At 36.2% G+C, this 15,776-nt stretch overlaps 1 protein-coding gene across 1 annotated transcript; it reads left to right on the forward strand.

The window, feature by feature from the left end:
- The first annotated feature begins 382 nt into the window (after window positions 1–382).
- On the forward strand, window positions 383–15,481 carry LOC104912087 (WD repeat-containing protein 11). Its single transcript, XM_019617901.2, has 15 exons — window positions 383–549; window positions 892–1,039; window positions 1,505–1,611; window positions 2,098–2,212; window positions 2,912–3,083; window positions 5,799–5,907; window positions 7,288–7,350; window positions 8,275–8,340; window positions 9,070–9,241; window positions 9,433–9,528; window positions 10,586–10,751; window positions 10,988–11,085; window positions 12,049–12,194; window positions 12,562–12,641; window positions 13,566–15,481. Exons 1-15 carry the CDS (start codon window positions 383–385, stop codon window positions 13,730–13,732), a joined length of 1,872 nt encoding a protein of 623 aa, XP_019473446.1. The 3' UTR covers window positions 13,733–15,481.
- The last annotated feature ends 295 nt before the right edge of the window (window positions 15,482–15,776 follow it).

The raw sequence follows: 15,776 nt of genomic DNA on the forward strand, positions 1-15,776 counted from the left end.
TTTTTTCTCCTTCCCTCCCATCTGTTACCAAATAGAGGAAGTAGAAAAGAGAAAGGAGATACTGCTAGATACTTGGTCTGTCTTTTGGGTGATGAAGGAATGTGTCAGAGAAGGCAATCTTCATTGAAACCATTATAATTAACAGACATTTCCTCTGTGAGTTCTAGGAGCAAACATTAAAAAGCTTTTTTACAGTAAGGAATAGTGAATCAGTGGAACAGGCTGCACAGGGAGGTGGATGGCCCATCCCTGAAGATGTCCAAGGTTGGGCTGGATGGGTTGTGAGCAGCCTGATCTAGTTGGAGATGTCGCGTTCATTGCAGTGGAGTTGGACCGAGTGATCCTTGAAGGTCCCTTCCAACTCAAACGGTTCTGTAATTCTATGATTTGTATTTTTCATTTTTTTTTAAACAAATTTTTGCAGGAGTGGTCACCTTCTCATAACCTGAAAAGCCTGAGAAAGAAGCAGCTTGCAGCCCGGGAAGCCATGGCCCGGCAGACAGTCGCATCGGATACTGAAGTTAGCAGCGTTGAATCTTCTGTTATCAGGTATTTCTGATTCAGATTTAGTGCTGTGATTTATCAGTTGTTGATTTCCCCGTATGCTGTTGTTCTAAAAAACGGCGTATTTTCCAACTGATTGTTGAGTACCTACCAGGCAAAACAACTTTCTGTGCCACTCTTGAACTTTCAGCATTGATCTCTGATTTACTGCAGAGTGAGAAAAAGTGTACCAAGTGGAACCAGTGTCTGTTGCAGACCATTAGTTGCATCATTCTTAAAGTTCTTCTTTTGCCCCATGAACTTTTCCAGGAGTGTATAAATGAGTTAAGTGTTGCAATTCTGATTTCAAGAAACAAACACTTCTGCCTCACTGTGTTCTTTTTCAAGCTTGTTACAGGAAGCCGAAAGTAAATCTGAGCTGAGCCAGAACATTTCTGCCAGGGAGCACTTTGTGTTTACAGATGCTGATGGGCAGGTCTATCATCTCACAGTAGAAGGAAACTCAGTGAAAGATAGTGCAAGAATTCCTCCTGATGTAAGTTTCAATCTCTTGTGTAATGTTTAGATATGATCCCAAAACTATGGAAAAGTTTATGAATATGTTTACAGATTCATTACTTCTGATCTACATAAAATGAAGCTGAGAGCTGTCAAGTTGGAGAAACTTAATTTCCTTTTATTCCTTCTTTTAATTCCTGCAAATAAGAATTGTTTCATTTTTGTTCTTTGTTTTAGCATATGCTAGTATTGTTTAATAATTGAGGACTGTCACATTGGCATTTCGTTGTGACGAGAGATAGAGAGCTGATTTCTATTGCTTTAAATCCAAAATTTCCCATGGGGATCACTGACCGTGAATAGAATTCTTTCAGTTTTTAACTGAGAAGCATTTGTAATTTCATCCATATTTTTTTTTTAATTAAATACTAAAGTTTTCATGTTTATTCCTGTTTGGCTCTACTTACTGTAAGATTTTATCCTGCTTCTGAAATATTTCCAGGGAAGTATGGGTAGCATTACATGTATTGCCTGGAAAGGGGATACCCTGGTTCTTGGAGATGTTGATGGAAACTTAAACTTCTGGGATTTGAAAGCCAGAGTATCCAGGTATGAATGCAAATGATGTCTGGCAAGCTTGTGATAATGAGTGTTAGAATAAAATGGTTTTAGTCCCTCATGTTTGCTCTTCACTGTAAGAGGTGTTTGAGGGGAAAAACAGAAGTATTTTGAAATACAATTTCAGAAAATGCAGTACAATTCTTTACATCTTATTTTTTGTGTTTTCAGGTGAAAATTTTATCAAAATATTTTATCAAATATTTCAGTTTTGCTAGATACCATTCGCATGTTAAATCTGCAGTGGCTTCTCAAAATTTTAAGTGATGTTAAATGCCTGAAACAAACAAATACTTTTTTACTTTCATGATATTTTGGATAGCCAGATGTACCTATTTTGATTATATGGATTGTTCTCCTTCTCAGTTCTTTCTCTGTACCATATCATAATGTGTAGTATTCACAGAAGGGATGAAACTGCCCACAGTGTTAGCTGTAGCATGATTGATAATAATTCTTGTGCTATGCTGTTCTTAGGGGGATACCTACGCACCGAAGCTGGGTGAAAAAGATACGTTTTGCTCCAGGGAAAGGAAATCAAAAACTTATTGCTATGTACAATGATGGAGCAGAAGTTTGGGATTCAAAAGAGGTAAACATTGGTTGTGTTTTGTTACGTGTTTCTTTGCAAACTATATGTATTGCTTCTGAAAATCAGGAAAAGTCAAAGATTAAGTTTTACCTATTTGTGATATCTGGGTGACAGTTGTGTATGACAGGAGGCAACATATATACCAGTTGGTATTGCAGGAGGGTTGCAAATTTCTGACATAAAAACGTAGTTCAGCTGTTAAAACATATCTCAGGTTGGTTTTTATTTTTTGTGAATAATTAATCATCACATTCCCATAATACTATGTTAATATTATGTTTAAGTGTATTTATAGGCAAGTTCAGTATTTATCGAGGAAGTTTGTGAAAGAATATGAGTTAATCTAGCATAAAGGCATCAAAGCAGAAGCAAAGGATTGGAGTTGACAAAGGATTTCCCCAATTTGCCATGGAAATTTTAGTATGAGAAAGATAACAAAAGGAGAGTTATATAGTTGTGTTCAAAAAGAATATTTTCATAGTTACTGATTGGGGAAAAAATATTGGTTTAGGGCAACTAAGTGCCTTGCTTAAAGGTTTGAGCATTGCCAGCTCTCCAGAGGAGACCGAGACTGAAATGATTTACAACTAACTTCACATTTTATTGCAAATCTTGTGGCATGCCTCAGAGCACGTGACAGAGTCTTACACAGTATGATGGAGATCCTACTAAAAGTGAAAAATATCTCAACTTTTCAAGGTACAGATGGTGAGCAGTTTAAGAAGCGGCAGAAATGTGAATTACCGAATCCTGGATGTAGATTGGTGCACTTCAGACAAAGTGATCCTGGCATCAGATGATGGGTGCATTAGAGTTCTGGAGATGTCTATGAAACCATCGTGTATTAGAATGGATGAACAAGACTTATTAGGTATGTTGTTTTCTGTTTTGCTATTCACTGCTAGATATTTCATTCTGAAAGAGAATGCTAAAAATGTTCTACAACTTCAGTAGGAAATAAAATTGTCATATGTGGATGATTAGGTATCCCTGTACTGTTTTTCACAGTTGCAACTAAAATGAATCAAACTATGCAGATAAATGGTAAACACAGAAAATTCTGAGTTAGAGAATACTGTTTTTGAATTAGGAATCAGTTGACTGCAGTGAGTTGCTATCCAAAATGAGTAATGCTTTGTGTAGATTGCTGCTGTACTGGATAAATATTTTTATTTGAATCTGTGTCAGTTTTCATCTAAAAAAGCAAATTGAATGTGGTAAATAATCAGTGATTGATCATAAGGTACATAAGTAATACTACCTAATAGATTCCTCCACATGCACAATTCTGTTATTCATCTGGGAAACTCCAAATGAAAATTAAAACCAAGTCCCTGTCATGACTCAGTACATTACAGTTCCTTTCTGGCAAGCTGCTTACAACCCAGTAACTAAGGAACCTTGCTGGACTGACAGTTCTGTCAGCTGACATCCTTTGCTTTTCTTATGACAGACCACACTGGCAGTTGTAACAGAGTTGTATTTGTGCTTTGAGTACATTTGCACAGAATCCTTATGTGAATAATACATACTACTTTCTTTTGCTTCATATTAAGTTTCTTCACCTGGAGGCTTAAAAGTATCAGTGTTGTTTTGTAAGCTGGTAACCATTTAGGTTACTTTGATTAAAATAAACTCTTTGTATTTCAGCTGTCAAACAAGCAGTTTGGTCTAATGGCACGTTGTTTCTCGGACATCAAAAATCAATTCTCTTTAATCTTGCTGTAGCTAGGTATTTAGCCTTCTTTTCTTATTACTAGAAAAACAAAATCTGCAGGAGTTCATATATTGCAAGACTAAAACGGACTGCCTGCTGGCATGTGCTTAATGTAGATTCTTCAAAACATATATCAAAAAATGCTTTCTAATTGGGGAAAAAAAAAAAAGAAATTCAAAGAAATTCTTCTGAGTTTTGAAATATGATTTATCAGAGAAGGTTGACTCCCAGTGTAAAGTATGGCTTAAAATACAGTAAAATGGTAAGTTTTGGTCACTTATCACAGGAGAATAGTGTGCATTTGACCTCCTGAGGACTTTTTGCAAGGTGAGGCCAGTCTGCTCTGCAGGGAGACAGGCAGCTGTAGTTGCACAGAGGTGTCCTCAAAGGAAAAGGAGTTTGAATCACAAGAGTCAATTTTACCAAGAAACATTATTAATAGCAAACTGATGAACGTAAAACTATTCATGGATAAATAAATCTTTGGTATTGTTACTGAATCCCACTCTTTCCAAGGCAGCTATGCAGAAAGATTATATTTCCTGATGCTCATAGTGCCCTATAAAAAAGAAGAGTGAATATGGTCTGCGTCTGTGATCTTGAGCCCAGAACAAAAGGCTGGGGGGTTATGAGGAGGCTTTTCATAATGTCTTGGACGTCTTATGAAGCTCCCTTTCTTTAGAGAAAGACAAGATTGATTGTGAGGGCTTTCATTAACCACCTTCACCTTCTCTTTTTTTACTGTTTCACTTGTAGCCCAGGCCCATCTGCACAGGTTCCCTAGAGCTTTCAAATCAGGAAATAATTAAAATGCCTCATTATTGAACTTCTGAGGAATGTGAGGAGTTCTTTCCTTTTTTTCTGCTGTTATAAATAACTGCTTTTGTTGTGATTTTTCTTTTTGTCAGTGCTGCCTTGACTCATTAATCTCCTTAAAGCCAATAGATTCTGATTATGATGCTCATAAAAAAAATAGTGATGTGGGAAATTATGGTGTGGAGTGTTTGGGGAAAAACATCATTTATCACAGCCATTTTTTTAAATCAAATGAATGTTCTGTAATATTGAACTATAAAAATTAATGTTCAAAACCAAGCACACTGACGTTAGGATATGCCAGGACTAAGGTTGCCTTCCTCTGTGCTGTTACAATCTTTTAATTATAGAAACACATTTACAGGATTCCTACACCATTCAGTACATGCAGAGTACTGGAATTTCTGAATATTTATAGTTAGTTTTTAGATAGTGTAGCTGGTTGATACCTGTTTTACCCATACGTCACTGGGTATCAGTGACTGCATATCATCCAAACCTTATCCTGAATACAGAGTCTCTGACCTCTATATTTGTATAACAGAGGTAGTGCTATAATTTTCATCTTTTTTCTTTGCAAATATAAGCAGGTATTTAACTTCACAGCATCCCTTTGGGGTAATGGGTATCAACTTACGAGGTATGTTGCAGAAGCTCTGATTGCAATTTGAAAGTAAAATGCACATTACAGTGCATTTGGTATAGCTGTGCTTACTTTCAAGCACGCCCTTGTGGCAGCAGTAATTATTATATATGGCTCTGCTCGATGTTAGTGTGTCGTGTTCCAGAAGTCTGTAACTAAATTCGATATGGGATGTCCTGAAATTCTCATTTGAGCATGGTTGATAACCCTGTGCCTTCTACAAAATGCTGTTGCTTAAATGTATCAATAAGCTTTTATCTCCAGTAAGGCGTGCTGTGTGTAAATATGTGACTGTATGACTTATGATTCTCTTCTGGTGCTTACAAACAAGGTGGTACATTTAATGGTTTACCTAACAGAGTGTTATTGCACTTTGCCATTCAACACTGAATCTTTTCTGTTTGTTTCAGAACCTGCATGGTGTCCCTATCTACTTGTTCCAAGGGCTTCCTTAGCTTTAAAAGCATTCTTGTTGCATCAGCCATGGAATGAAAAATATTCTCTGGATGTTATGAATATGTAAGGAGGTGTCTTTTTGAGTTCTACTTGTATATCTTTTATCAGTATTCTTTTGTGAATAACTCTTAGCAAGCCTTCCTCACTCTCTGGGACACTCAGAAAGATAATAGCGTCACTTGGAAAGTAATAAATAGGAAAGGCTTTAAGGTCAAATATTGTGTATCCTTGACTTTCAGTAGCCGTTAGCTGCTGAAAAAAGATTTCTGCTTCAAGGTACTGCCAACGATTTGTTATTTACAGGTTATATTACTTCAGAAATCATCAGTGTGTTCTGTTTTTCAAGAAGTTAGCTTAAGAACAATCAGAGTTGATCCCTAAAGTGTAAGTGAAGGTGTCCTAAGTGATGTCTAAAAGATGTATAGTTACTTTTAGTGAGCTATATTTCACACCATAGGCGGGAGCACCTTTCTTTGTCCTTTACTGCATTTGTTTACAGTTGGTGATCACTGACCCATAAAACAAAATTGTAAATGCAATATAAGTACATGCTCAAAAGATACTGCAGTACACAACTAGGAGTATATAAGAATTGTGCTCTAAGGTAATAAACACATAAGCTTATATTATTCTCTGACTTGATATGAATAAATATGAAGCATGTACAGCAAATAACTTCTTGACAGTAAATGAGCAGTAGGTCATGGGATAAATAAAAGAAGAAAGAGGAATTAAAGTCTTACAAAATTTTCATTAAAAGGATACGTGGAAATTCATAATTCAGATGTTGCAAAGAGGGTGAGATTACTACTAGAGAGACATAGCATTTGCAGATGTTTAGGGAACATCTGTTTTGTAGAATGAGTAAGGCATAGGGGTATGGATTGAAGATAAGACTGCAAACAGGGAAGAAAAAACAGGAACAAAAGGTTTAATGTTTAAGAAAGAGTTGCATTACAAGAGTATAACTGCTAAGCTTTCAGTATTGAAATCATAGAATGGCTTGGGTTGAAAAGATGATCAAGTTCCAACCCCCTGTCACAGGCAGGGCCACCAACCTGCAGATCTGGTACTAGACCAGGCTGCCCAGGGCTTCATCCAGCCTGGTCTTGACTGCTTCCAGGGATGAGGCATCCACAGCCTCTCTGGGCTTGGTGTTGGCATTTTCATTAATTTCAAGTGTTAAAAAAAAACAGAGGAAAAAGAAAGATCGGTTGTTCTGACTCTGAGGTTGAGTGAGAACAGACAGTCTTTGATGACTGTCATGAAATTAGTGACTAGACAAAAACCTTGCAGGAAGGCTTTCTTTGCAAGTATACTGGATCGGTTTCATATATCCATATATACTCTTGTTTGTTTGGTTTTTTTTTACTAAGAGTAATACAATTCCTTTACAAATAATATGTAATCTTGCTAATGGACTTTTTTTTTTTTTTAATGCAGCGATTATCCAGAGGATGAAAACATCAAAAATCTGATTCAAGAGCAGCTGAATTCACTGTCAAAGTAAGAGTTTTCTCTTTCGTGTTTTATTAAGCTAGTGAGTTCAGAGGAAGGGGGGAAAAAATATGTTCTCTCATTAAGGAATAAACTATAATACAAAACAGTTCTTTTTATATAGGCAACCTGTCTCAAAGTAGTTGGTTAAATATTGACCCAGCAGTCAAAATGTGTTGTTCTGACCACATAAAGTCTGATGGAAGTCAGTACTGAATGTTTAACACTGTAGTAGTGACTGCCAGCAAAAGATTTAAAGGTACTGATTAGAATTAGTGTGTAATTTGTAATTGGCTCATGACATGCTGTAGTTTGTTAATCTATACTGCTTCTCCAAGGTTTGTTGAGATATTTAAGCTCTCAGAAGGAAAAGAAAGACTCTTGTAAAAAATACTCTACTGGAGATAGACTTCCAGCATGTAATGTTCATGTTCTCTGCTCTGCTTGCAAAGAAAACAGGTTTTTGGCATTCTGCTTGAACTATGACCATTAGATTGGAAGCTTTTCCATTTTCTCTTTTCTTTCATTTAATAGGATGGCAAAAAAAATAAGAGTATTTTTAGCCACTTTGAAAAATATATAAAAGCTCTCACTTCGTACACTGTGTAATTATGTAATTATTTGTAATTGAATTAATTTTGTAATTTGTAGAATCAGTGCAGACTGAATTACAGCATTGTATACACCCTTGTGGTTGCTTCCTTTATTGCAAGGGTAAGGTGTTCCTGACAGACTGACTGTTGGTACTAAACAGGTAGAGTAAGTTGCTCACTGTGATTATTACATGTCATTAAATGGTTGTTGCAATTACTTTGATAGATAAATTATTATCACTTCTGAAAAGAAATGATACGTTTTTAGTTCTGTTTTGTTTTTTTTAATATATGCTATCAAAAATCTTGCACAGCATTTTAAGGATTTTTCCTTTTGCAGTGACATCAAGAAACTTCTGCTTGATCCAGAGTTTACTCTTTTGCAGAGATGTCTCCTAATTGCCAGGTAACAGATATTCAGAGAACTGTATGAAATATGTCAGAATAAAATCCTTATCCATTTAATGCATAGAATATGTCAAAATTTAAGGTGCCAGCTAATTCTGGGTTAGCACACTGAAGCTGCTGAAGTACTTTGCTGTGCATCTGTTACAGTGTTTTCAGGACTGAAAGTGGAAATGTTACATAGCTGAGAGAGTTTTATTTGCTTACTGCATATACAGATCCTCCTTTGGTCTTCTTGATGCTTTCATAAATGTATTTCTGCTCTTATGTATTAAACATAACACTTGTACAGCACTCCAAGGCCATAATCGAGAACCTTAAAACATACAATAGATTGTGTAAGCAGGGGAGGGCCTATTTCCATTTTATTTCTTTTTTTTTGTTTTTTGTGGTGCAGCTCTGTATTGATCTGTATCCTGAGATGTGTTTTCAAACAATTCTTAGCAACTTTCTTTTAGTTAGTAAACGATGTTGTTGTTTAAAAGTAAAATAATAGTTTAAAAAAATCCACCACTTACAAGCTGAAAATTCAGTGAGTTTATTTGCTGTTGTGAAAGTCTTTTGGCCAACCTCCTATCTGTCTGAATCTTTTCTTGGAGTCTGTCCCACTGATAATGCAAAACTGTGCCCACAATAATGCAACTCCCCTTGTAAAAAGACAAGTTAGATGTATAATATTTCTATCTTAAAAATACTGTCTTGTTTCTCATGCTGAATTCTGTTTTCTCAGACTGTATGGAGATGAGTCTGAACTGCATTTCTGGACCATTGCTGCCCACTATTTGCACAGTTTATCCCAGGAAAAACCTGCAAAACCAACAGATGCAGTTATCCTTCAAGAACAGCTGGTCAATCCATTGGATATATGCTATGACATACTATGTGAAAGTCATTACTTTCAGGTATTCCAAGGAATTGCAAATTATGCAGGGAAAAGCCTTAAGATGTATATTTCACTTCTGTTGTAAGCACACAACTCTGAATTAAGTCATTCCCTGTTATTTAAATAGGAGTTTTTTAGAATTCCCCAAGTATTTGCTCGCTTTTCTCTCTTCTCTTAGTCTTACATTCTTAATAATTCTTCTTCATGCAGAAATTTCAGCTCGAAAGGGTAAATCTCCAGGAGGTGAAGAGATCAACATATGATCATACCAGGAAATGTGCTGACCAGCTTCTTCTCTTGGGCCAGGTTTGTGGGTAACATTTGAATGTTGTGTCCTTCTTCTCTGTTTTATATTTTTCTCCTATTCAGCTAATGTCTGTTTTATCTCATGTTGTTTCATCCCACTACATACTTTTTGCTGTCTTAATGTGTTATTATGCTGTAGCCTCCATGTGACTGCATGGTGTATTATAATGTATGTATCATTTTCATGGGAACCTTATTTCCTTGTATTCCTGGGACTGGAAAAGAAAAATTACATTTTGAATTATCCAAAAGTCTAACAAACAGAGTATCTTTGGTCTAACTCAGTCTGCACATAGTACTCTCATAGGTAATAACAGGCGTCTGAGCTTTCACTGCAGTGTCTCTGATCTGATGGGTCTGTACTGAGCAGTAAAACACTGTAGAGAGCTGCTTACTGAGCCCCTGATATGAATAATTTAAATCTAAATGACTTCTGTACCACTGTGTGTTTGAGCACAGCAGCAAATATGTGTAAAAATGGCAGAAACATTACCTCATTACGGTGAAGTGGCAGTGGTGGTCCATCTGTGGTGGTTCATTCAGAAGCAGGTGTGTGTAGTTGGTGTGTGAGCCTCCGTGGTTCAGCTCTTAAGCAGCTACTGTAGAGTCAATGGCTGTCTTGAGATGCCTAACATTTAAACGGATGAATTCCTCCTTTGTTTCAAAATACCAGCTATCAAATCAACTGTTCAGATCCTGGTTTTTATATCTCTACGATTATATTTCTCCTCTGCTTATTTTAAGTGCTTCTCTTCCTTTTATAACTTTGCTAAGATTCAAGGAAAGAAATGTTCTCAATTAAACTTTCCTTCTGCCCCTAGTAGAACTCCTAGACTGTGGTTAAACATTATATGTATGATGAATGCTATCCTAAGTTTGCTGTACTGAAATAAAGCTATAACCATTACTACCCTGCTACATATCTCTATAGTCTGCTTTTGAATAACTTTTGTTGTTTGTTTCATGTGTTAAAAAGAGTAAAAAATATATATATGTATAGACTTCTGTTTGAGAGTGAATGACTTGAAGTCAAAGCTGTATGTTTTTCTCTTGTCAGACTGACAGAGCAGTACAGCTGCTGTTAGAAACAAGTTCAGAGAATGCACATTACTACTGTGATTCACTCAAAGCTTGCTTGGTAACAACTGTCACATCATCAGGTCCGTCTCAAAGCACCATCAAGCTGGTAGCAACCAACATGATAGCTAATGGAAAGCTCTCAGGTAAAATGGGACTTGAATTTTGTTTGCTTATAAATTAGCAATTCTGTTTGTTATTAATGCTTGTAATGCCACAGGGAGTGGAATGTGTCCTTTCCTGTGGCATACGTAAAATGGAGGAATGCTAGGAAGGAGGTATACTTAATAGAGATATCTTTTTCTGGTGGTGAATGGTCTTCTCACAGTTGTATAGTAACACTTTTATTCCTTATTATATATTCTAATTTCTTATTTTCCAGAGGGTGTTCAGTTGCTGTGTCTGATAGATAAGGCTGCTGATGCTTGTCGCTACCTGCAAACTTATGGTGAATGGAATCGTGCAGCATGGCTTGCAAAGGTATGCAGTTTCTCTGCTTTTGCTGTCCTAACATGAATGACCTCCATAGGTATGAAGGACAGTGATAGTATTAAGATCTCCAAAGTTAAAAAACTGAAGGATCAATCTGAAAATAATATTTGTTCTTTCCATGTTTTAAGCTACAAGAAGCCAATGTGTTTAGCTAGCACTCACAGATCCTTCAGCCTTTTGACTACTGTGGTCTGCCCTAGTGATCCAAATGACAAGATTGGGCCCAAAAAATGGTTGGAATACTGAGTTTTCTAACTTCAATTTATGAAACTGTATATAGTCACAACGACAGAGAATTCATTGTGAAGTGCAGAAACCCATTCCTGGAAGTGGATAAATAATTAGACAGTGATTTAGTGCAGAGTTCCATGTAGCATTTGTTCTGATTTTAACATTAGCACCAACCACATTAGCACCAACTTTGGTTTCAGTATGTACACATTATAAAATCATGTACCTGTAAAAGTACCTCGACTTAGCATTAATACTCTATATTAAATTGTGTAGGAAACGAGTCACTGAGGATTATATTTGAGTCAGTCTATTTCTCCTGCAGAAAGTATGGAAAAAAACTTTCTCAGATTTTCTAAATGGATCATTCTCTCTCTTAAGAAAAATAAAGATGCATTGTCCTTCAGTCTTCAGTAAAAAATAAGCATTCCCAACATCGTAATACCTGAGGTTTTAGTAAAGTCTTATTTAAAGAAAAAAGAAATAAAGAAAAAAGGAAAAAAAGAAGTTAAGCACATTTAAATACTGAGTGACCTGAGTGGACTTCTGATATATCTGTGTAATTCTTTTTTTCTTTATTGTATTTGCTCAAAGGATTAGGACACTTTTTGAAATAAAATTGGTAATTTGAGATGCTTTTCCTTCTGCCCGAAGGACTGGAAGAAGTGAAAGAAAGCTCTGTTTAGTTTGAATTCATAATCATTTTTCCATCTCCTGAAGGTTCGCTTGAACTCAGAGGAGTGTGCTGATGTGTTAAAGCGTTGGGTGGATCACCTTTGCTCTCCACAAATCAACCAGAAGTCCAAAGCCATTCTTGTCCTCTTGTCACTTGGATGCTTTACAAAAGTTGCAGAGATGTTGCACAGGTAAAACTGAAACTATCATCTGTGTTTTATGAACACAGCAGCTTAGAAGTGAAGGGGGAAGGAGAGGGCCTACAATTTGCTTTTAGACATTTGTTTCTATTTCAATGTGTGTTTTGTGGTGTGTGTGTGTGTGTGTGTGATGTGGGAGTGTGAACATATGTCATGGTGGCAGCTCAGTGGTGGTACTGTTTTAACCCCGGTGATGTTCAGAAGCCCAGTACAGCTGTCAGTGCAGAAGAGATCTGCCATTCCAGAGCTACATGCAAACTTTTAGAAAGTCTTTGTGCAACTGTTTTGATGCAATATTGAATATTTTTCTGTTTTCCTGTCCTAGCAAATAATTCCTTTTTTCCCCCCCATTTTGCAGTATGAGATACATTGATAGAGCGGCTTTATTTGTTGAAGCTTGTCTGAAGTATGGAGCATTTGAAGTCAATGATGATACAAATATCCTTTTTCTGAAATCCTGTCTTTGCATCCGTGTTACTTATTTACAGCTTCGTGTGAGTCAGTGTTAGGTAAACCTGCACAGGAATAGAAGATTCTGCTTTTGTTTTCCACGATGTGTGCTTGAAGGAGGTGTGAGGAAAGAAGTATAAAGGAATCATTTACATAGACACATAAAACCTCCTTCTCCTGATGCTCTGTGAGGTCAGTGGCACTGGGAAATAAATAAAAAGTTAAAAATAAATGTAAGATGATAAAATGTTCTTTACAGAACTCAGAAGTTGTTACTTCAGACTACATAGTAAGGTCAGTGGTTTGACAGCCCTGTGTTGACAACCATACTGCTACTGACTGTGTGAAGGTTTCAATTCTGGGAAGGTGAAAACAAGTGAAGTTAAAGGTCAGGATTCAGGGTGATCTGAAAAGGTATCTAAAGTGTTCTGCAGTACAGCCTGCCCTTCTGGTCTGATCTTCTTGAACTCTGAACATTTGCTCTAACACCTTTATTTAAGTGTATGCAGTAAATTATAATGCACGTGTAAATAATACTTGACTGTCATCACTGATGACTCCTTGTAAATTAAAAAAGCCACTGTCCCATTATGGGAGGTAATGTCAGACACATTAAACTGGTGACCATATGATCTACTAGTTTTTGTTCACAAATTTTGATGTTATATTACTGTATATGCTTCTGCTTATGTGGAATTTGTCTGTTTTATCTTATGGCACTTCACGTATTGCCTGGTAAATGGTAATATGCATTCAGTAGTAGAATTTAAAGCAGCATTTTTTTCTATTTTTTGGTTTAGAACATATAGTAGAACGTTCAGCATTTTCAGCTTGGGAGAGCTAAGGAGTGAGTTTAGAAAATGGGTTCTTATTTTCATTTTGCTTTTGTATCTTCCTTAATGCTTCCTTTACATAAACTGATCCATGCTGTCTATGCAGATTATGCCAGGGGCTTGAAGCTCCTGGGCTTTAGGCAAGGAGCTATTTTCTATGCCTCAAAAGCAGGAGAAGCTGGTAAAGATTTATTGGTTGAGCTCAAACAGCTTAAAGGGGAAGCGATGGAAGCGACAGAAGAGTAACAATTCTATATTTACTGCTAAGAGGAGTTTTTCTATCAGACTGGATTGTCCATCAGATTGATATTCCACTGTGTGAAAATGCGCTTTCTCTTGAATCACTGTAATAGCTCATGTGTGATTTGAGCAAATAATGTTAAATGCGTGAGGAGACACATTTAAGAACTGTTTTGTTTGTTCTTAAATTGTCTACATTTTCAAGAGAGAAGGAAAAAAGGCTATGATAAAATTATACATGAATATTTTCAGCTTTTTCAACTGTAGCAGAAATCAAACTGAACAAAATGCTGAAAGCATTCCATACCCGTGCAAGAGCCTACTCCATTTACTTCCAAAAATCAAATCTTTATAGTTCTTCACTACTGTTGTATTTATATGTATAAATGATTCAGTCTGTACTATAAAAAATGTGAATTTATGTAAAGAATAAATATAGATCACAAAACACACACAGATCATTCCTGGAAAGTTGTTTTCTCAAATCCAATTTTTCTCTTTAAAATTACTGTTATTTTACATGAGTTCCCTTTGTTGTCTTTTTCATACCAGGATGGAATGGAATCTTTAACAGACTTACTTATGAAAGATTCCTAACAATCCAGAAACCTCTGACATGTCATCTTTTTCAATTAAGATATTGTTATATTTGGTGTCATTCGCAATTGAGCACTGCCTGCACACCTTAGGGACTAAATTCTGCCTTGTCTTGACTGTTTAATGGGATCAAAGGATGGGAAAATTATCCTACCTCAAAAAGTAGTAAGGTGGGCTCCTCAAATGTTCAGAAGGATGCTAATGCTCTCTCTGTAGTTACTATTTTGTAGGGTATTTCAATGTGTCCTGAATTAAGAGGTGGAAAGAACATTGGATGAAGCAAAAGATGTTTTTTTTTTCATTACTTTATATGATATCATATCTTGTGGTCCATATACTTAGGGGTGCTACTGAAAGCATCTCTCTTCACTTTTGTGCCAGTATTTCAGCAGGAAAACAGCTTCCCACAGTATTTTAGTGTTGATATATTTGTTTTCATTGTTGTTCCTCACGTTAGAAATGTCTTTTCTATTTATTACTGTTTGACTGAGAGATTTTGCAGCTGAAGAGTGGATGCTAATGTTAGACTGCATTTGCAAATGGAAGACTGTGGCATGTGAAAATAAGTCTTGGCTGAAAAGGCTAATTATTTAAAGGAAGTTGTTGGAGCTGCTGAAGTTCAGTATGCAGTAGTGAGAAGAATCATATCGTGTAAGAAGTTTCCCACCTGAATGTAATTCATGACTTTACTACTTAAAGTAATTGTGTCTTTGATTCTTCTTATGCTTGAAGATTTGTAAATGCGTATCCAATATTCCTTCTTAGAGGAGCATTAGCTTCATTACCTCTCTTCAACTCTGGAAACCTTTTAATTAAAATCTAGCATAGCATTTCTGAGAACACACTGAAGGTTCGGATTTTCAATACTGATGTTTTTTGTACAAGTTGAAAATGTTTCATTGCTCTAAAAGTGAATGTTTTATATAGATAAGATAACGTATCTTACATAGATTGTCCCACATCTTATATACATCATTAAAGATGTTCAGTGTCTTACGAATGATACTTACATACTTGCTTGGGAAAACAAGTATACAATGAAATTTGCCTTAAGTATTAGCTGGTGAGCAACAAAGTTAAGCAAAATTAAATGTCTTTATCAGTGGGCTAAATTCAGGCTGGCATCGACTACAACAGCACTCCTGAGTTCCTCTGCTTGATTTTCTATAGCAGTAGTGTGGGACAGGGACACCAGAGATTTAGTGTAAGCACACTCAGACTTTGGCAGATTACACAGAATGGTTTGTCGTTGGGTCTCTGGCAAAGGCCTTTTGATACTGAATGTTTCTATATACTTTCAAGAGTGAAGGTGCAGAATACCATGTGCTTATTCCCTAATGAAACTTTTATGATGAAAATACAGTGTAGAAGTGATTTAAAAGTTTCTTTAGATAGAAGTGCTATCACAGTAATAAAAGAAAAAAACTTTCTAAATCCGTGTGTCTTTATTTAA

Source organism: Meleagris gallopavo, chromosome 8 (assembly GCF_000146605.3).
Source record: "Meleagris gallopavo isolate NT-WF06-2002-E0010 breed Aviagen turkey brand Nicholas breeding stock chromosome 8, Turkey_5.1, whole genome shotgun sequence".
Lineage (NCBI taxonomy): Eukaryota > Metazoa > Chordata > Aves > Galliformes > Phasianidae > Meleagris > Meleagris gallopavo.